The 23,044-nt window shown below is 38.1% G+C and overlaps 1 protein-coding gene and 1 pseudogene across 1 annotated transcript in view; both read left to right on the top strand.

Moving 5' to 3' along the window:
* The window catches only part of LEMD3 (LEM domain containing 3), a 71,238-nt gene extending 65,386 nt beyond the window's left edge, over positions 1-5,852 (top strand). The window contains exons 10-13 of the mRNA XM_055394125.2: positions 2,670-2,751; positions 4,793-4,898; positions 4,999-5,077; positions 5,291-5,852. Of these exons, the coding sequence (XP_055250100.1) occupies positions 2,670-2,751; positions 4,793-4,898; positions 4,999-5,077; positions 5,291-5,454 (431 nt within the window). The 3' untranslated portion in view covers positions 5,455-5,852. The remainder of the gene's footprint in view (positions 1-2,669; positions 2,752-4,792; positions 4,899-4,998; positions 5,078-5,290) is intronic.
* An 11,178-nt stretch (positions 5,853-17,030) lies between these two features.
* LOC148777613 (ubiquitin-conjugating enzyme E2 D3 pseudogene) lies at positions 17,031-21,758 on the top strand (annotated as a pseudogene).
* Positions 21,759-23,044: the final 1,286 nt, after the last annotated feature.

Genomic DNA, 23,044 nt, shown 5'->3' with positions numbered 1-23,044 from the left:
GACTATACCTCCATCCCGTGTCAAACACTGTTCAAATGTTCATACTCCAGATATTTCTTACTACTGACACTTCTGAAATCTTTAATCGATACACTCTGGTTTTGGTCATGAACTCATCCTTTCAACCTTCCTGCTTCATGTATTTGGGAATTCCAGAATCTGATTCTTCAGTACACATTCTTTCTCCAGTTCTTTAGCCTTTCTCCTATCTTACTTCTTTTTCTGTCCATCTTAGTTTCCTTGGTCCATCTTTTCAGTCACTCTCTTGCTAGTGCCCTTATGTCATCACCTGTCCTTAATCTTACCCTGGTAAATTCCAACCAAGGGTGGAACTGTTTATCTCTGATTGTCTTTATGCTAATGACTGAGCATAGCAAGGAAAGTCATAACCACTTGGCAGACTGGCAGCTTTATAAATAATTAACTGCAATTAGGTTGTCAGTACTACTTGCCTTTCTTGTTCTTATATTTTTTGCTAGTCACTTCAGTTTCCTATTCTACTCAATAGCAGTTTTAGATCTCATCCCCTCTTTTCAAACCTTTGCTCTTCTGTCTTCTGATTCTCAGTTGATGACTCAAGTAAAAAAGGCAATCGGATTGTACCTGCCTCAAATTTCCACCACCAAATCCATAGAATTACCAGAATCTGTTCTATCCTAGTAGCTCAGATGGTAAAGAATGTGTCTGCAGTGTGGGAGACCTGGGTTTGATCCTTGGGTTGGGAAGATTCCCTGGAGAAGGAACTGGCAGCCCACTCCAGTATTCTTACCTGGAGAACTCCATGGACAAAGGATCCTGGCAGGCTCAAGTCCATGGTGTTGCAAAGAGTCAGATATGACTGAGTAACTAACACACATACATGCTCATCCTCACCTCTTGTTGAAATCAAGGAGCTATCTCACTGAGTAACTAACACACATACATGCTCATCCTCACCTCTTGTTGAAATCAAGGAGCTATCTCACTTAACAAGGACCCAGCCCTTCTCTTTAGAGGATCCCTCTGGATCTCATTCCCTCTAGTCTTCTCAAATATCTTCCCTTCAGTTCAGTTCAGTTCAGTCGCTCAGTCGTGTCTGACTCTCTGCAAACCCATGAATCGCAGCACGCCAGGCCTCCCTGTCCATCACCAACTCCCAGAGTTCACTCAAACTCATGTCCATCGAGTCGGTGATGCCATCCAGCCATCTCATTCTCTGTCGTCCCCTGACTTCAATCTGTTATCCATCCCCATCATTTCAAGGAAATAGCTCTTAGACTTCGATGTTGCTAATTTCAATTGGACTTTTTCTTTCTTGTCCTTATTTTACTTAGCAGTATTCACAATTGAACCTGCCTTGGTACTTTCTTGTTTTGTGGTTGCCACTTTCTTCTGGTTTTCATCCTACTTCTTGGCATTTCTTGAATCTTCTTTTCCAGATTTTCTTGGACCTCTAAGTATTGAAGTTTTCCCAGGCCATCTTTTATCTTATCCTGGTCTTCTCAAATGATATTATGCTGCAACTTCATTTGCTATATATATATGTTGATAACTTTCAATTTTATATCATGCACTAAGTCTTCTGTTCTGATTTTCAGATTTTTATACCCAGCTGTGTACTTGTCTTCTGTACTAAGAAGCGCCAGACTTTCAACACATGCACAAACATGATGTCATCTCTCTCCAAACTGACCTCTCCTCCAGTGTCCTGTTTAATTAATGATACCATCCCCTCTTCAGTTGGTTCTGTCAAAAACCTGGGAGTCATCCTTAATCTCTCCCTTAGTCCCTACATGTGTGGTCATTAAACAAGTCATGTCAAATCTATTCCATAATGTCCTGATTCTGTCCACTTATTTCCGTCTTCATCGTTGACCTGTCTTATCCACGTTACTATCATCTCCCTCTTGGACAACATAATAACCTCTAACTGGTCTCCTTGCATTCATTTTTTACTTCCATCTATTTTCCACATAACAGTCTATTTAAAAATTTTAAGAGATCCCATCTTACTATTCCTGTCCTTAAAACATTTGAATGGATTTCCATTGCTTTTATGATAATGTCCAAGTACTTTAATGTGGTTTACATAATCCTCCATAATCCAGCATCTTCTTCAGGTTTATCTTTCTGTTGTTCCATCTCTAGTCACAGTGGCTGTCTTTTAGTTATTTGAATATATCAAGTTCCTTCTTGCCTTGGGCTTTGTATAAGCTGTCACCTTTGTTTTAGGTGTCCTTTACACCTCTCTTTATTCTGCCTATGTTTATTTATTCTTTAGGTTTCAGCATAAATTTTTTCTTTTTTTCTTTTTTAATTGAAAGATAATTGCTTTACGGAGTTTTGTGGTTTTCTGTTATACATCAACAGGCATCAACCATAGGTACACCATCCTCAGTGTTATTTGATATTCACAGATGGGCTTAAGTACATTGACAGCTTTCTATACCCTTCTTTCTTGGAATTTCTTTGGGGATACTGTTTTTCATCTGTCTCCCCCACTGTAAAGTGTGAGATCAGTGACTCTGTGTTTGTCTTGTGATTGTGTCTGTCTTATTCACCTTGATCCAGGGATCTAGCTCATAGTAAAAACATGCAATGAATATTTTTTTGAATGAACTCAGTGACTGAATACCTTTCAATAAAATGGAACAGTGGAAAATAGTAAAACTAATTTGTTTTTTTTATAGCATTTCATTTAGATAGAAGAAATTCACCACCAAATAGTTTGACGCCATGTCTGAAGATTCGAAATATGTTTGATCCAGTTATGTAAGTATTATGACAAAAGGTGCACTCAATTTTTAAAATATTTGGCTGAAAAATACCTGGTAGACTTATAATGCTGTGTCTATAATTGAAAAATCTCTTTTACTTCTGAATCTTAACTACCAAAATGTTATAATTTTCCCAATTCTTCTTTTTAAACTTGAAACAAAGTTTCACAAAAGACACAGGTGTATAATGATTTGAAAAACTTTTTAAAATCTTTGTATTTACTGTGAATCCCTATAGAAGACAGATGCTTGAATCAGATTAATGACAGATATGATGATAAACAACAGTATCCTTTATTAAATGTATGTCATGTTTGCCACCACTCTTGGCCTCTGTAGGCAATATAAGTAAAAATATCTGCTGTCTTAAAATTTCCAAACCCTTATTATAAAAAGTTTTCTATGAAAGATGTGTATACCCTCCTTTCTATAAGATTTGTCTACCTGTCATTGCAATATTTGAGGAACTTTTATGTCCATTTACCATTTGAGAAACTTTTCTATATAATTACAGTGACACATGCATTCCAGAAAATAGTATAGTTATTTCTTTAAAATCCATAATATTTACGTATAAGCTGTAATAATCTTTAGAATTTGCTTCCTAGAGGTGACTGCTTATCTGTCCAATAATAGGACAAATCAAATTCTGTTTTTTTAAAAAAAAGCTGATAGTGGAAATTGTATTATATATAAAATATGCATAATTCCCATCTGATAACTCATTTATTTCAAGAAATAGTTGATATGGTAGACTAAGAGCGAAATTGTTAATGTGACAAAGCACTGTCAGCATACACATGCACACACACACACCCTTCATTTTGCAGAGGTAGAAACAGCAGTCTGGTGATCCCTCTATTGGGAGTCTTACCTCATACCTTAGAGATTAGGAAATCTATGCCAGTCCAGTATTTTATTACCTGAGATGAAGATTTATGATTTGAAGTGTAATGGCCTTTTCCTGTGCCCCACCATCTGTATCTCACAAGAAAGACAAATGTGTATTACTATAGCAGAACCTCTTTCATAATAGTAAAGTGACTTATTTTTGCAAAATGTTTGTCCTGTGTAAAGTTTCTAATATTTTGGGAAAAAACAGCTCAGAATATAATATTTACTAAGAATTTTCCTTTAGTTAGGAATTTGAAACTGTCATTAAAAAATAATACTTAACTTTTATAAGTTTACCACAACTCATTGAAGTGTTTATTAACGCTTGTTTGAAAAGAGAAATGACTGTAAGTGCAAAGGATTTTAAACATAAAATTGAAAACATATTTATCTTGCTAGGGTAGGCTGATCCTTCTTGTTATGGTAGGCTGATCCTTCAGTGCCTCAGCTTGTACATTCTTATACTGGAAAGTGAGAACATAGCTGGGACTTCTGAATGCCCACATTTTAAAAATCTACGTACTGCTGCTGCTAAGTCGCTTCAGTCGTGTCCAACTCTGTGTGACCCCATAGACGGAAGCCCACCAGGCTCCCCCGTCCCTGGGATTCTCCAGGCAAGAACACTGGAGTGGGTTGCCATTTCCTTCTCCAGTGCGTGAAAGTGAAGTCGCTCAGTCGTGTCCGACCCTTAGTGACCCCACGGACTGCAGCCTACCACGCTCCTCCATCCATGGGATTTTCTAGGCAATAGTACTGGAGTGGCTTGCCATTGCCTTCTCCGACCTACTGCTAGTAACAGGCATTTATATACTATTAGTTTTTTATAATATATGGTTTTTAAGCTGTCCTAATTCTAGTTAGTTATATGGTGATGCTAGTGGTAAAGAACCCACCTGCCAATGTATAAGAAACGCAGGTTCAATCCCTGGGTCGGAAAGATCCCCTGGAGAAGGGCATAGCAACCTACTCCAGTATTCTTGCCTGGAGAATTCCATGGACAGAGGAGCCTGCCAGGCTATGGTCCATGGGGTTGCAGAGTCAGACACAACTGAAGCAACTTAGCATGCATTCATTGAAGAGAGAGAAAACTTCTTTCTGAGTAGGAATATGGCTGTTGATTTTTGTTTTCATTAATTTTTTAGGGAAATAGGGGATCAGTGGCATTTGGCAATTCAAGAAGCAATTTTAGAAAAATGCAGTGATAATGATGGCATTGTTCACATTGCAGTAGACAAGAACTCTCGTGAGGTAAAATAACTTTCAGTATTGAATTCTACATTTTGAATTGTTGCTACTAAACTAAGACTATTTCTTTCTTCCTTTTTGTTTTCTTTTTAAAATATTACAGGGTTGTGTATATGTTAAATGTCTGTCTCCAGAATATGCTGGGAAAGCTTTTAAGGCATTGCATGGCTCTTGGTTTGATGGTAAGAAATTTGAATACTACAAACATTTTGAAAGATATATTATGGCTTACTGTTAAATTCTACCAGATTTTAAAGAATCTTCGGTTATCATTTGTAGAGTAATAATTTTTAGATTATTTTATTTGTGTTAATTTATCTTTTACCACAGTTTGTTTTCTATTAATATTAAGCACATTCATACAGATCTAAAATATTATTTTTATCTTACAACAGGGAAATTGGTTACAGTAAAATATTTACGACTAGATAGATACCACCATCGCTTTCCCCAGGCTCTTACTTGCAACACTCCCTTGAAGCCATCAAATAAACATATGAACTCTATGTCTCATCTTCGTCTTCGGACTGGCCTAGCCAATTCTCAAGGAGGTTCCTGAAAAGACTTTCTTCCACTCCTAAGACTGTTCTTTACAGTAAGAAAATTCCTGTTTGGCTTCCTGTCTCCCTTTTTAAATGCTTTTTGTATGTAATATTTTTACTGAATACAGCTCTATTTGAACGTTCCAGAAATCTTAAGGTTCCAAAGGGACTTAGCAGTGAGGCAGCAATGCTGAGTAGATAGTGTAATTGTTCTGTTCAGTTTTTGGAGTTCAGTTAAGCCAATGCACTTAAAAGTTTTGCATGAGGAACATTGACCTTATTAAGCATTTTCAGATGTGATGGTTGTATTTTTGCACCAAGAAGTGTTTGAATAACCACACAAAAGCATGGGGAAAAGGCTTCTTGTTTTTCCATAATTTCCTGTAAACTGATATTGTGAATTTTTGTATACAGTCACCTAAATAGTTCCTTACAGGCTAATGTGGTAAAACTGTTAATTTCCCAATTTAACCCTAGGTTTCTGTTGCTTGTAAGAGACTCTTTTGCTCCAGCTGGAATATGGGAAAATCAGTTCGGGTTTAGTGGTTACATAAAAGTCTAAGTGGATGTACATGTACTTAAACTGGCTTTTGTATATATGTATAAATGCTGGTGATGGCCAAAGTAGTCTGTTTTGTGAGGATGTCTGCATTAAAGCAGTAAAATAAGCTTCCTATTTTATTCATAATCTAATGTGTGTATATATATATGTATGTGTATATATGTGTGTATGTATATATATATGTGTGTATGTGTATATGTGTATATATACACACACATATATACATATGGCTGTACTATCATACAGATCAAACAGCCAAACACCTGGAAGTATTAGATACAAGTTTAAAATAACTTTTATAGGTTTTATATAAAAATGTCTGTGTGATTTTGTGTGAAAGTTCCAATATCAGTTGTAATAGATTCAAATTTATGTGAGCAATAAAAAAGCAATTGGCAGATATTGGGAAAATATTTTGTGAAAAGCTGTATTTATTATAAATACTAGGGCTTTGACATAGTACCACTGGGATTAAGTCATTTTCCCAATCTATTTATAATTTAATGAAATGTTAGCTTCCCTGTTGTATGTCAAGATTAAAGCAGGGCACATTGTCGCAGCAAAATGTGTATTTGAAAAATTCTTTTTTGCAATTTTGGGTTATGAAAGTTCGTATATATTAAATGCACGGGTGACGGTCACTTTGTGCCTGGGTATTTACTTTGTTTCAGTAAAGTTACTTTATTATGGTTTATGATTTCAGATTAAAATAGTTATGGAGCAAAGTTTACTTGTAATGTAGCAATTGGCTTTTTAAAAATAACCTGTTGATATATCATTGTCAGTCCAAATGAATATGTGAAACAGCTGAAATTGTACCAATTTTGATTTTGTTTAAAGCTCAGTTTCCTTTTATTTAAAACTGTATATGTGTTAGGTTTGAAGCATGAACTTGCACAGTTAATGCACGTTTCCTGGTTAAGTAAACATGATGCACACTGTTCTGTAACAGAAAACCTTATTGTGCCTTACCTATGTGCTTTTGTGGGCACCATGTTTATGAAGAATAAAAAATGATTTGTTATCTGAAGAGAATAAATTTTAAATTCTCAGTTTATGTCTCAGATGCTAACGTGTGAAAATATAAATATATATATAATATATAAAATAACCAATCTTTCTGTATTTTATGTGCATCACAGTGATTTATCTGAGCTTAGTGACCCCATCTTGTGACCTGTTACAAGAGTGACTGTAAAAAAAATAGTTGTGGCATTTTAAGAGGTCGCCTTTTGATGCATATGCATCTTTTTCTTGCTTCTAAAACATATTCCATGTAAGCATTGTACACTTATTATTGTAATATATACTATTATGCAGCTTATTTTACCTGAAACTGTTAAGCCGACCAAGATCCCTCCCTGCAAGACAGATGGGAATGTGTATAATAACTAGATATTTGAGAAGTTCTGAAGTTTGATGTAATCTGTTACTTGTCCTGTTTAAAAAAAGGAAAAAAATTCTAATTAAAAATTTATTAGGTTTTTTTTTTAATGTGTCTTGGCTTTAAAAAAAAACTTTTTAAGTGCTCTGTGTCTTTATTTTTTTAACCAATGAAAGTAGATCCCTTTATTTTTAATCTTTTTGGGTATTTGTAAATATCCGACTCTTTGCGACCCCATGGACTGTAACCCGCCAGGCTCCTCCATCCATGGGATTTTCCAGGCAAGAGTACTGGAGTGGGTTGCCATTTCCTTCTCCAGGGGTCTTCCCAACCCAGGGATCGAACCTGGGTCTCCCACATTGGAGGCAGACGCTTTAACCTCTGAGCCACCAGGGAAGCCCAAATATACATATGCTATAAAAGTTAATTTTCTTTATGAAAATGTCTTTGTTTAACTTTCAAGTGTTTGGCTCAAAGTGGGGCAAGAATATAGATCAGATAGCACTGCTTAGTTTAGCTAAACATTTTTTCATAGTAAGACTTGCTCAAAAAAGGAAGCCATTCTTTCACACATTCTGGCTCAGACGCCTTATCATAAATAAACAGTCTGTGGTCTTGCTACTTTGAGTAGCATTGGTTTAGATTTTTAGATGGTTTAATCAAGTAAAAAGAAGACTTCGTTGGTAGAATTTTATTGATTGCTAACAAATGTCAGGCACTGTTATTTGTTAGGAGTGCAAAGATGAAAAAGACATGACACAATCTTCAAGATGGTCATAATCGAGAGGAAGGACATAGCTTACTTAAAAGGTAGTGTTGAAAATATAGTGAGAGAAGAAAGCAGAATAAATTCTGGGAGTATAGAGAGGTACCTTATGCATCTTAGTAGATGGAAAAGATACCAGGACAGACCAAGTATTAATAACAGACACTTTTGAATTAGTGTAGATACAGTGATAAGTCTCTTTTCCCCTGAGCTCTCAGGGAAGTTTCTATTCTTGTGATGAGCTCATAAAAATTGATGTGTGGAACCTGAGTTACTACAAATCCATTTTCATGCTCATTGGTGTGCAGATTCTTGAATATCCTGTGAATATTGAAGCCTCTTATTGAACTTTGTTATATTTTCTTTATGTGCTATTCACTGTTTGGATGACAAGTTGTAATTTCCAAGTGAACAATGTCTTGAAGTATCATATGCCCAGAACATTTCCTTTAATCATATTGACCTTAGAATTTTCATTCCTTGCTCCTGGTGACATTACATTACTATAGGTCACCTACGTGGTGGCTTCACCCTTTTTCCCTAGACTTAACTCATCAAGTCACTTCTTCAGATGACTCAACAAAGAATGCTAAATCAAGCAGAATTTTGGCAGCCCCTCTTGGAAAGGGTGTTCAAGAACAGGTATTTAATTGAAAATTAGAAACCATTAGTTGTGGTCTAAAGAAAATGTCCATAATGCTCATTCTACTGGTATAGTGAGCATGACTAGCTATTCCCTTTAAGTCTCCCTGGATAAATTCTATAACTAGAAATACATCCTGATGGTAGATTTCTATACCTAAGAACCTCTGCTTGGGGCAGCAGGATAGACTCATTTTGTTGATTCTTAGACTTTAAAACCAGTAGAACCTGAGTACTTTAGATTTACCGTTGCTTGCATGGGTGGACATTGTAGACCTGCACATGCTCCTTAAAGTTGGAAAGAAGGCCATCTAGGTATAGAAAGATGCATATAGTGAAAGCTATGGTTTTTCCAGTAGTCATGAATTGATGTGAGCATTGGACCATAAAGAAGGCTGAGTGCCAAAGAATTGATGCTTTTGAACTGGTGTTGGAGAAGACTCTTAAGAGTCCCTTGACTGCAAGAAGATCAAACTAGTCAATCCTAAAGGAAATCAGCCCTGAATATTCAACAGTAATGCAGCAGCAGCAGCTTTATTATACATCATTATACAACAGACAAATTCAAAATCTATTTGGCTTAGGAATTTTACTAAAAAGATAGCTGGCCCAGAGATAAGAAAGCAGCAACTGAAAGAGGCAAAAATTGTTCAATTTTTAAAATTATAGTTTATTTACATCATTGTGTTTCAGGTGTACAGCAAAATGATTCAGTTATACAAACCAGACTATCCTAAAGGAAATCAGTTCTGAATATTCATTGGAAGGACTGATGCTGAAGCTGAAACTCCAATACTTTGGCTACCTGATACAAAGAGTCAACTCATTGGAAAAGACCCTTATGCTGGGAAAGATCGAAGGCAAGAGGAGAAGGGGGCGACAGAGGATGAAATGGTTGGGTGGCAACACTGACTTAATGGACACGAATTTGAGCAAACTCTGGGAAATGGTGAGGGATAGGGAAGCCTGGCATGCTGCATTCCATGGGGTCAGAGTCGGACACAACTGAGTGACTGAACAAGGCATAGAGAACACATGAAAAAGACAGATTGAGGAGGAACAACCTAGCGCATGTATAAACTACACACTGTTTCTCATGGTTGAAGTACTGAGTACAAGACAATGTCTAGAGACATGAAAGATAGTTGATGATCGGTTCATAGAACACGTAGGTTATAGTCTGAATTTGGATGAAGGTTGTTAAAGGGAGATCAGCTGAGGATTTGTTGGGCTGAAAAATGGAGAAAGGATTTGAAAAATATCCAAGAAATAAAATGGGAAGGACTTGATTAATTGGATATTGACAGAGAAATTGATATCCAATTTTCTAATATAAGAATTCTAATCCAATATTTGGAGAACAGGTGATAAATGAGAAATTGGATGGGAAAAATAATTAATTGAATTTTTTGATATGTTGAGATTGGGATGCCTATGGAATATCCAGGTGGATATTCCTAGTAGGTGATTAGATTTTCAATTCTGAGGTATTCTGAGAAAAATCTGAGCCTGAGATAGATATAATTTGGGAGTTAAAACCACAGAGGTGAATTAGATGACCCAGAGAGAGAGAGAGTCCATATAGAGACAGAAATTTAGTTTAATCCCAATTCTGCCGTATATAGCTATTTGACCCTTTTGTGGCAATTTGGGTTGGGGTGAGATATTAAAATTCTGAAACAAGAGGGTAGAATTTGAAAAGGTCTTTGAATGGGGTGATGTTGAAAGAGACTCACATTTCTAGCTTGGGCAACTGGTTAGATGGTGTTAACATTCCCTAATTATGGATGGGGATGGGGGGAAGGGAGCCAGATGCTAGTCAGGATACAGGATACTTCCCAGAATCGCAAGAGTTAGGCTAAATAGGGAGAAGGCATTGGCAACCCACTCTAGCACTCTTGCCTGGAAAAGCCCATGGATGGAGGAGCCTGGTAGGCTGCAGTCCATGGGGTTGCTAAGTGTCAGACACGACTGAGTGACTTCACTTTCACTTTTCACTTTTCACTTTCATGCATTGGAGAAGGAAATGGCAACCCACTCCAGTGTTCTTGCCTGGAGAATCCCAGGGACGGGAGAGCCTGGTGGGCTGCCGTCTGTGGGGTCGCACAGAGTCGGACACGACTGAAGTGACTTAGCAGCAGCTGGCTAAATAGTCCTTCTGACTTTTCTTTTTCTAGTGTAGGACATTGTTGGAAGAAAGGTTATAAGGACAATCTATCACCCTTTTTTTGAGGCTTGCTCCAAAATACAGAACTGTGCACTTCCACAAGGTTTTAGCATTGTCTATGATTATCTAAGATTGATTGAAAATTTTCCTGATTGTAGAAAATGAGATGTTGAGTATGTCTGTAAACCTATGACTGTTGAGAGAAGGAATAAATACAAAAGTTGGTTTTTAAATAAGATTGTTTGTAAATGGTTTGCCACGCACTCATGACCAGGAACTCGTTTGTTGCTGTATATTATGCCCTTATAAAGCCTTTGTAAGCAAGTTAGGTTTTATAGGCCTGAAAACCATTTTTTTCCCTTGGTGACTTCATTTCTCCTTTGATTTATTGAGTTAATTAAAAAACGTAACTTTAAAGGGCAGTTCTAGTTTAATAGTTCCAAGTGCTACAATACTTCCTTTTACTTAAAAAAAAATGTGGATATTTTGAGATTTCAGTAACTTTACTACTGAGTAATAGCTAAAGCTCAAGTTAGCCTGTCTTTCTCTAGATCAGTGCTGTATAATACTTAATATAATGTCAGCCATGTATAATTTTAAAATTTCTGATGGCCACATTGTAGAAAGTAAAAAAACAGGTGAGATTAATCTTAATACATTTTATTTAACCTTATATATCCAGGATATTATGATCTCAATATGTAATAAAAGATTTTATTAATGATTTTTTACATGCTTTGACATCTAGAGTATAGATTACGTTTACAGCTAGGGTGACCCTGTGTTGTATAACTTACAGTATTAAAACTTGTACAGATGGTCACCTTATTTATAGCCCATCTATCAGATGCTACATTTTCACTGAAAATGTTTGATCTATATTTAGGTTTCATAAAATCTGCAGTTTGAGAAGTTTATTCATATACCCAGTTTCTTCCAAACAGACTTAAAAATGTTCCTATAACTAAATCAGGTATCAGTTGTTAAATTTACATTAATTCAAATTAAAAACTTCAGTTCTTCAGTTGTCCCAGCCACATTCTTAAGTGCTCAGTAGTTAATGTAGCCAGTGATTACCACATTGACAGTGCCAGTTTAGACAACCTGTACGTTTCTAGCTAAATCCTCGTACTCACCCAGCCACTGTGCTACAGCTAAACTGTACTGCTTGCCCTTCCCTTCATACTTACCTTTTTTTGATTCTGACTTTACTGGCATTGTTGCTATTCTTTTGGCCTGAAACATGCTTCATTTCCTTCTTCTATATACCCAAATGTTGCTCCTCTTACAGAAAGTGTTATTGTTTGCCCCTAATTTCTGTCGTGTGCATTCCTGAAGTATTTGATTTCACTTGTCTTATGGTTTTGGCCTTTGCCCTGCTTCATTCCGTGCTCCAAGGCCAAATTTGCCTGTTACTCCAGGTGTTTCTTGACTTCCCACTTTTGCGTTCCAGTCCCTTTAATGAAAAGGACATCTTTTTTGGGTTTTAGTTCTAAAAGGTCTTGTAGGTCTTCATAGAACCGTTCAACTTCGGCTTCTTCATCATTACTGGTTGGGGCATAGGCTTGGATTACTATAATATTGAATGGTTTGCCTTGGAAACGAACAGAAATCATTCTGTCATTTTTAAGATTGCATCCAAGTACTGCATTTCGGACTCTTTTGTTGGCTACTCCATTTCTTCTAAGGGATTCCTGCCCACAGTAGTAGATATAATGGTCATCTGAGTTAAATTCACCCATTCCAATCCACGTAAGTTCACTGATTCCTAGAATGTCCTAGAACGTTCACTCTTTTCATCTCCTGTTTGACCACTTCCAATTTGCCTTGATTCATGGACCTAACATTCCAGGGTCCTATGCAATATTGCTCTTTACAGCATCGGACCTTGCTTCTATCACCAGTCACATCCACAACTGGGTATTGGTTTTGCTTTGTCTCCATCCCTTCATTCTTTCTGGAGTTATTTCTCCACTGATGTCCAGTAGCATACTGGGCACCTACTGACCTGGGGAATTCCTCTTTCAGTATCCTATCATTTTGCCTTTTGATACTGAGTTAGAGTTAGCTAATAGAGTTTTGCCAAGAGAACACACTGGTCATAGCAAACACCCTCTTCCAACAACACAAGAGAAGACTCTACACATGGACATCACCAGATGGTCAACACCGAGATCAGATTGATTATATTCTTTGCAACCAAAGATGGAGAAGCTGTATACAGTTAGCAAAAACAAGACCACGAGCTGACTGTGGCTCAGATCATGAACTCCTTATTGCCAAATTGAGACTTAAATTGAAGAAAGCAGGGAAAACCACTAGACCATTCAGATATGACCTAAATCAAATCCCTTATGATTATACAGTGGAAGTGAGAAATAGATTTAAGGGACTAGATCTGATAGAGTGCCTGATGAACTATGGACAGAGGTTCGTGACATTGTACAGGAGACAGGGACCAAGACCATCCCCATGGAAAAGAAATGCAAAAAAGCAAAATGGCTATCTGAGGAGGCCTTACAAATAGCTGTGAAAGAAGTGAAAAGCAAAGGAGAAAAGGAAAGATATAAACATCTGAATGCAGAGTTCCAAGAATAGCAAGGAGAGATAAGAAAGCCTTCCTCAGCAATCAACGCAAAGAAATAGAGGAAAACAACAGAATAGGAAAAACGAGATCTCTTCAAGAAAATTAGAGATACCAAGGGAACATTTCATGCAAAGATGGGCTCGATAAAGGACAGAAATGGTATGGACCTAACAGAAGCAGAAGAAAAGAAGAGGTGGCAAGAATACACAGAAGAACTGTACAAAAACAATCTTCATGACCAAGATAATCATGATGGCATGATCACTCACCTAGAGCCAGACATCTTGGAATGTGACGTCAAGTGGGCCTTAGAAAGCATCACTATGAACAAAGCTAGTGGAGGTGATGGAATTCCACTTGAGCTATTTCCAATCCTGAAAGATGATGCTGTGAAAGTGCTTCACTCAATATGCCAGCAAATTTGGAAAACTCAGCAGTGGCCACAGGACTGGGAAAGGTCAGTTTTCATTCCAATCCCAAAGAAAGGCAATGCCAAAGAATGCTCAAAATACTGCACATTTGCACTCATCTCACACGCTAGCAAAGTAATGCTCAAACTTCTCCAAGCCAGGCTTCAGCAATATGTAAACCGTGAACTTCCAGATGTTCAAGCAGGTTTTAGAAAAGTCAGAGGCGCCAGAGATCAATTTGCCAACATCCGCTGGATCATGGAGAAAGCAAGAGAGTTTCAGAAAAACATCTATTTCTGCTTCATTGACTGTGCCAAAGCCTTTGACTGTGTGGATCACAATAAACTGTGGAACATTCTGAAAGAGATGGGAATCCCAAACCACCTGACCTGCCTCTTGAGAAACCTGTATGCACGTCAGGGAGCAACAGTTAGAACTGTACATGGAACAACAGACTGGTTCCAAATAGGAAAAGGAGTACGTCAAGGTTGTATATTGTCACCCTGCTTATTTAACTTCTATGCAGAGTACATCATGAGGAACGCTGGGCTGGAAGAAGCACAAGCTGGAATCAAGATTGCCGGGAGAAATATCAATAACCTCAGATAATGCAGATGACACCACCCTTGTGGCAGAAAGTGAGGAGGAACTAAAGAGCCTCTTGATGAAAGTGAAAGAGGAGAGTGAAAAGGTTGGCTTGAAGCTCAACATTCAGAAAACAAAGATCATGGCATCTGGTCCCATCACTTCATGGGAAATAGATGGGGAAACAGTGGAAACAGTGTCAGACTTTATTTTTTGGGGCTCCAAAATCACTGCGGATGCTGAGTGCAGCCAGGAAATTAAAAGACGCTTACTCCTTAGAAGGAAAGTTATGACCAACCTAGATAGTATATTAAAAAGTAGAGACATTACTTTGCCAACCAAGGTCCGTCTAGTCAAGGCTATGGTTTTTCCCGTGGTCCTGTATGGATGTGAGAGTTGGACTGTGAAGAAAGCTGATCACCGAAGAATTGATGCTTTTGAACTGTGGTGTTGGAGAAGACTCTTGAGAGTCCCTTGGACTGCAAGGAGATCCAACCAGTCCATTCTAAAGGAGATCAACCCTGGGTGTTCATTGGAAGGACTGATGCTAAAGCTGAAACTGCAATACTTTGGCTACCTAATGCGACGAGTTGACTCGCTGGAAAAGACTCTGATGCTGGGAGGGATTGGGGGCGGGATGAGAAGGGGACGACAGATAATGAGATGGCTGGATGGCATCACTGACTCAATGGACATGAGTTTGAGTGAACTCCGGGAGTTGGTGATGGACAGGGAGGCCTGGCGTGCTGTGATTCATGGGGTCTCAACGAGTCTGACACGACTGAGCGACTGAACTGAACTGAACTGAACTGATGGTTTTGGCAGTTTCTGTCTTGTGTTCTAGTTTGGCTTCTGTCCTTATTACCCTTCTGAAATCACTCTTTAGAGATCACCACAAATTTCCTTTTGCCAAATTCTAGAGTCATTTCTTTTTCCTCACCTTTCTTGTACTCAGCACCATCTAACACAGCTTATCATTCATTACCTCCCATTTTACTTAAAAATTTTTATTATGAAGTAATTCACACATGCTAGAATATATATGAAGGCTTCCCTGGTGGATCAGACAGTAAAGAATCTGCCTGCAATGCAGGAGATGTGGGTTCGATCCCTGGGTTGGGAAGGTCCCCTGGAGAAGGAAATGTTTACCCACTCTAGTATTCTTGCCTGGGAAATCCTCATGGACAGAGGAGCCTGGCAGGCTACAGTCCATGTGGTTGCAAAGAGTCGGGCATGACCAAGTGACTTAACACTTTGACTTTCACTTAGGAAGTGTATCTTTTACTTACATTTTGAAGTACAACATCATTTAAAAAATAGAACATTAACTTTGAAATGCCTCAGTGTCTTTAGGAGAAGGCAATGGCAACCCACTCCAGTACTCTTGCCTGGAAAATCCCATAGACGGAGGAGCCTGGTAGGCTGCATTGCATGGGGTCACAAAGAGTTGGACATGACTGAAGCGACTTAGTAGCAGCGGTGTCTTTAATGCTTCTCTTTCTTTCCTAACTTCCAGATGACAACTATCTGAATTTTGTATCAATCTTTATTTTTCATTATAATTTTATCACATGTTTATGTGTCTCTATAAGTACAGTATTTCCTGCTTTTGGCTTTTCTGTGAATAGAATCATATGTATACTTTAGTGACTTTTTTTGCTCAACTTCGTTTTTGAGATTCATCTGTATAGATGTATGTAGCAATCACTCATCGTCATGGCTATGTAGTATTCTGTTACAAAATGCATACCATGATTTATCCATTCAACTATGGACATTTAGATTATTTTTAGTTTGTTTTTTTTTTAATTAATTTATTTTTTATTGGAGGCAAATTATTTTACAATATTATATTGGTTGGTTTTGCCATACATTGACATGAATTCGCCCCGGGTGTACATAAGTTCCCCCTCCTGAACCCCCCTCCCACCTCCCTCCTCCCTTTATCCTCCCTCTGGGTCATCCCCGCACGCCAGCCCCGAGCATCCTATAACATGCATCGACCCTGAACTAGTGATTCGTTTCACATATGACAACACACATGTTTCAATGCCATTCTCCCAAATCATCCCACCCTCACCCTCTCCCACAGAGTCCCAAAGACTGTTCTATACATCTGTGTCTGTTTTGCTGTCTCGTATACAGGGTTATCATTTGCATCTTTCTAAATTCCATATATATGCGTTAGTATACTGTATTGGTGTTTTTCTTTCTGGCTTACTTCACTCTGTATAATAGGCTCCAGTTTCATCCACCTCATTAGAACTGATTCAAATATATTCTTTTTAATGGCTGAATAATACTCCATTGTGTATATGTACCAAAGCTTTCTTATCCATTTGTCTGCAGATGGACATCTAGGTTGCTTCCATGTCCTGGCTATTATAAACAGTGCTGCAATGAACATTGGAGTACATGTGTCTCTTTCAATTCTGGTTTCCTCGGTGTGTATGCCCAGGAGTGCGATTGCTGGATCATATGGCAGTTCTATTTCCAGTTTTTTGAGGAATCTCCACACTGTTCTCCAAAGTGGCTGTACTAGTTTGCATTCCCACCAACAGTGTAAGAGGGTTCCCTTCTCTCCACATCCTCTCCAGCATTTATTGCATGTAGACTTTTGGATAGCAGCCATTCTGACTGGTGTGAAATGGTATCTCATTGTGGTTTTGATTTGCATCTCTCTGATTATGAGGGATGTTGAGCATTTTTTCATGTGTTTGTTAGCCATCTTTATGTCTTCTTTAAGTTCATGGGTAGTTACAAATATTTCTTCTTGGACATGTTTCCAGCTGCCGTTCAAGTTTCCTAGGTCATTGAGACTCAAGAAATACGGTTCCTCAATTAGCAGTATAAACATTACCTAGGAATGTGTTAGTCCAAGCAGATTTGGGGCCCCACTCTAGACTTACTGAATCAGAAATTTTGAATTGGGGCCTTGTACTCTGTTTCAAGGGCTTCCCTTGTGGCTCAGCTGATAAAGAATCTGCCTGCAATGAAGGAGACCTGGGTTTGATCCCTGGGTTAGGAAGATCCCCTGGAGAAGGGAAAGGCTACCCACTTCAGTATTCTGGCCTGGAGCATTTGGGTCACAAAGAGTTGAACACGACTGAGCAACTTTCACTCACTCTTTTAATAAATCCTCCAGATGATGCTGGTGGCATACTCAAGTTTGAGAACCATCGATGTAAAGGTACCCTTTGTCAGATTAATTTGCACCTTCTGATTATGATTTTTGGCTTCCATATTATTTTTGAAATACTTTTTAATATTTTTCCCCTCTTTTTTTCTGTGACACTTGAGTACTCCTGATGAGGAAATGATTTACAATTAAGGGACTAGACTGAAAAATCACACAAAGAAAGCCTGTCAGGTGTGTTCTATAGTGACACCCTCAAGGCTCTGGCAAAGCCATAAATTGAAACAGTTTTTCTTTTATGATAAAATCAGCCTGCTCAAAGACAGTCTAGCTGCTAACTACTCAGTTTATTAAAAAAAATGTATAAACAATCTGTAACTCTGTTCAAAGTTTTAAAAGATTACTTAAAAATGGTTTCTACCATTTGTGATAAACTGGTATATATAATTTAACCAGAACCAAAAGAAAATTAGTATTGTGTGAATTCTGAAGCACTTTCAACATGTTGTAGGAATAATGTGGACTTTCTTGAGTTTTACACATTCATAAGTGAATGGTCTGTATCTCGTGCCTTTGTTGGTTTTCTGTGACCTGTAGTTTCTGGGAAGTGAGCAGCTCTCATTCCTATAACTCTTGTAATCCAGTCATTCGTTTGCCTCCTTCATGAGGATTCAGGGCGGCTGTGGTGCTGTTATCCCTCTGATAGGAACTCTAACTCGGTGTAAAGCCCCAAAGGTCTGTTACTTATTTTTATTTTATATTGTACTATATTTCATTTATAGTGTTGTGTTTGTTTCAGGTGTATAGCAAAGTGATACAGTCACATCTATATATATATGAATTAACAAAAGCAGTTCCCGTCTTTTGATGGGGTGCTTATGGTTTATAACATAAATGGCATTATTTTGAGAGAGGGATAACTTAGGTATGGCATTGGGTTTTTTTTCTTTTTGCAGCCTGAGGCAGTTGTAAAATAACTTAATGTAGCTTTTACAACTGTGTATTCTATAGTATTTTTTCATTTGGTGAAATTTTAACCGTTAATGTTTTTGGCATTGTGCTTTGTACCATTTGTTAAATAAAAATTAAAAAAATAAAAAATAAAAAGCTTGGGAGAACCTGGGAAAAAAAATGTATAAACAAGACTTACTATTTCTAAACTGTTTGCAATTTGTTTCCTCCCTTTTCCCACCTTTTGCACATTTTTTGGTCTTTTCTGCTTTGATAAGTGTTTGATTGTCTACCTCTGTGACTAAATCTGCATACAGGTAACTAATTGAATATTGCTGAGTACCCTTTCACACACCACAATTCTGTTGCTGTTTTCCTCCTAGTTAACTGGTGACTCTTTTTCAGTCTCCTCTGCCAGCTCCATCCCCTGTACTCAGTCTTTTAGTATTGCAGTGCCGTGGGCCATGGTCTAAGCTCCTCTGCTATTCTCTATCTAGATATTTGCTCTAAATAGTCCTGTTTTATGCTTTAGTTGCTAATATGTGTCCGACTCTTGAAACCCCATGGACTGTAACCTACCAGGCTCCTCTGTCCTTGGGATTCTCCAGGCAGGAATATTGGAGTGGGTTGCCATTTTCTTCTCCACGATAGTCCTACCTGGGCCTAATAAATGACGCACATTTTTATCTCCAGCATTGACTCCTCCCCTAGGTCTAGACTTGTATACTTGATATCTCCATTTGGGTGACTAAAGGTTTTTCACCTTTTACATACCAAAACACTGATTTCCATGCCTAACTGCCTCCAAACTTACTCTTCTAGTCTTTCTTTCTCTATAAATTACATACATCTTAAACTGAAAACCTAGGAGTTATCCTTTATTTCCTCCATTTTCCTCAGTTACCACATTCAGTTAGTCCTTTCAGCTCTTCCATATCTATCTAATCTCCAATCTATCCATTCTCTTGATGCCATCATTTATGTCTCGCCTGGATGGCTATAAAAGCTTCCTAAGCTGGTTTCCTTGTTCCCTGCCCAGCAGCAGTTAATGTGACATGCAGGAATCAAAGTCGTCTTCAGAAACATGTATCAGAACATGACATTCCCTAAAACAAAATCTTGTAATGATTCCCACTGCATTTCAAATAAAATCCATGTATTTTATCATGGCCTTGAAGGCCCTCTATATACTGGACTGTGCCCATCTCTTCAACTAGTTCTATCATGCCTCAGCTTTCTCCACTCTCTGGTTTACTTTCTACTCCTCTGATACACAGCTTACCTTCGAGCCTTCATACTTGTTCTGCCTGGAATTCTGTTCCCCTGGGCCTAGATCTTTATGTTTGATGAAGTCCAATTTACTATTTTGTCATTGTTGCTTGTGTTTTGCTGCCTAAGCCTTTATGTAATCCTCAATCATGGTAATTTGTTTTCTTCTAAGAGTTTTATTATTTTTGCTGTCATGTTTAGGTCATTGATCCATTTTGAGCTGTGTTTTATATACAATGAGAGCGTAGGGGTCCAGCTTCATTGTTATATATGTGAATATCTGTTTTGGATGTCCTGGCACCATTTGTTGAAAAGATTATTCTTTGCTCCTGTTGAATTATCTTGTCACTCTTGCTGAAAATTATGTGACAGTAAAAGTGAATGTTTGTTTAGAGCCCCATAGGGCCAGGGAGGCACCAGCCGCCCCACGGGGAGGAGGCTGAGTCCTCACGGGCAGTGTGAGGGAGGCCCCGGCCCCTCTGCGCCTTTGTCTGGCAGAGCCGGTGTGAGATGAAGAGACAATTCTTCCCAGCCACTGGGATCATCAAGAGTTTTGGCTGGACCTTCAAGCACACACCGAGATAGGAGCCAGATGAAAAGCACAGACTATGGTGCTGAAACAGATTAATAAGGAACTTAATAATTTGGCCCGTGACCCTCCAGCACAATGTTCTGCAGGTCCAGTTGGGGATGATATGTTCATAGGCAGGCTATAATTATGGGACCTAATGACAGCCCATATCAAGGTGGTGTATTCATTTTCCTTCAGACTACCCCTTCAAACCACCTAAGGTTGCATTTACAACAAGAATTTATCATCCAAATATTAACAGTAATGACAGCATTTGTCTCGATATTCTAAGATCACAGTGTTCTGCTTTAACTATTTCTAAAGTTCTTTTATCCATTTGTTCACTGCTATGTGATCCAAACCCAGATGACTCCCTAGTGCCAGAGATTTCATGGATCTATAAAACAGACAGAGATAAGTACAACAGAATATCTCAGGAATGGACTCAGAAGTATGCTGTGTGATACTCCCTTAAAGTCAGAATAACCTGCATTATAACTGGAGTAAACTTTAAATTACTGTTGCTCTTTTGATTTTCTTATCTGGCTGCTTCCCTGTCAGACCTCATCTTTTTTAATTTTATTTTTTATTTACCTCCCTCCATTCATTCACATGCTCATCTGAGAAGACTTAAGTTCTTCCAGGTTTGAACAATAACTGCTTTTAGAAACTGTAAAGTAGTTACAAGAAAACAGTTGCCCAAGATTCAGAATTTTTTAAAAATTGGAGCATGTGTATTATGTGGCCGTTGTCTTCACTCTAACTTGGTTATGAGACTAAAACCATTCCTCACTGCTCTTACGTGCTGAAGAATCTTCTAAGAGGGCGGGAAATGGATGCTGAGTTGTCACATCAAAGGAAGCAGCATTATTCTAGCAGCAGCCATTCTTGTTTAAGCTTTCCACTGTTAGAGATTTGAGGTTACATGATATACTTTATGCTCATAACTGATGTGGCTGGAGAATTGGTATTGAATTTATAGTATCAGCAGAACAGAAAATGTGATGTACTTTATGCATGTCAATAAAGGAATGACTGGTTCTGGTTCTACAGAGAATGGAAATCGGAAGTCAAACACCCTTTGTATTCCAAAATAGGGTCTCAAAACATTTTGTAATTTTCATTTAAATTGTTAGGAGGCTTGGAGTCACTTGGAGTTAATCTGTCTTCCAATATACTGTTTAATATAGCACAGAATAAATGATGCAGGTCGTCAGTGGACGAGTGATCAACTATTAGCTCTGCTAGTAACTGATTTATTTTTCTTCAATAAAGTTGCATAAACCAATGAGTTAGCCGCCTGGATTAATCAGTATGGGAAACAGTCTTTTGTAAGTGCAAAGCCGTTTTTTGTATATACTTTTGGGATTTGCCTCATTGTTCAACATCAAATGATGTAAAGTTCAAGACAGTGAATATTTTGCCATGTTCAGTTAAAAGTGTGCAGTCTGTTACAAGTTGGCATATTGATTGACTTGATTTATACAGAATCAATAAGCTATTGAGATAGTGTAGCTTTAGTATGCTGCACGTGATACTGGCAGCCTGGGAGTTCATAGATGGACTTGGAACCCAGCAGTTTTGAAACATATATGGAGTTTAAGAAATTTATTTTCCAGGTGCAACCCCCATCTAACTAAATTTTTTCTTCACTTTGCACACTTGACAGCTGAAAAGACCATAACATGAAAGTGACAATGGGTCAAAATTTACAAAATACTCTTTTGGTGTGGGAGTTGACATGACGCTATGTTGAAGTGACTGCCTATGTGGGATATTGAGGTTTTTTAGTGGATTGAATATCCATTAAAATGGATTTGTTCAGCCATTTACATTAATGAGCATTTAAGTGCAACAGATACTGTTTCAGGTGACGGTTCAGTTCAGTTACTCAGTAATGTCCTACTCTTTCAACCCCGTGGACTGCAGCACTCCAGGCCTCCCTGTCCATCACCAACTTCTGGCGTTTACTCAAACTCATGTCCATTGAGTCAGTGATGCCATCCAACCATCTCATCCTCTATCACTCCCTTCTCCCGCCTTCAATCTTTACCAGCATCAGGGTCTTTTCCAGTGAGTCAGTTCTTCACATCAGGTGGCCAAAGTATTGGAGTTTCAGCTTCAGCAGCAGTCCTTCCAATGAATATTCAGGACTGATTTCCTTTAGGATGGACTGGTTGGATCGCCTTGCTGTCTAAGGGAATCTCAGGAGTCTTCTCCAACATCACAGTTCAAAAGCATCAATTCTCTAACACTCAGCTTTCTTTATAGTACAACTCTCACATCCATACATGACTACTGGAAAAACCATAGCTTTGACTAGACAGACCTTTGTTCTCAAAGTAATATCTTAATTTTTAATATGCTGCCTAGATTGACCATAACTTTTCTTCCAAGGAGCAAGCGTCTTTTAATTTCATGGCTGCAGTCACCATCTGCAGTGATTTTGGAGCCCAAAAAAGTAAAGTCTGTCAATGTTTACATTGTTTCCCCATCTATTTGCCATGAAGTGATGGGACCAATGCCATGATCTCAGTTTTCTGAATGTGGAGTTTTAAGCCAACTTTTTCACTCTCC

The sequence above is a fragment of the Moschus berezovskii genome, chromosome 6 (genome assembly GCF_049115385.1).
Source record: "Moschus berezovskii isolate FMDL1 chromosome 6, NW_MosBer_1.0, whole genome shotgun sequence".
NCBI classification, from domain to species: Eukaryota; Metazoa; Chordata; class Mammalia; order Artiodactyla; family Moschidae; genus Moschus; species Moschus berezovskii.
This window is presented reverse-complemented; position numbering and strand designations above follow the sequence as displayed.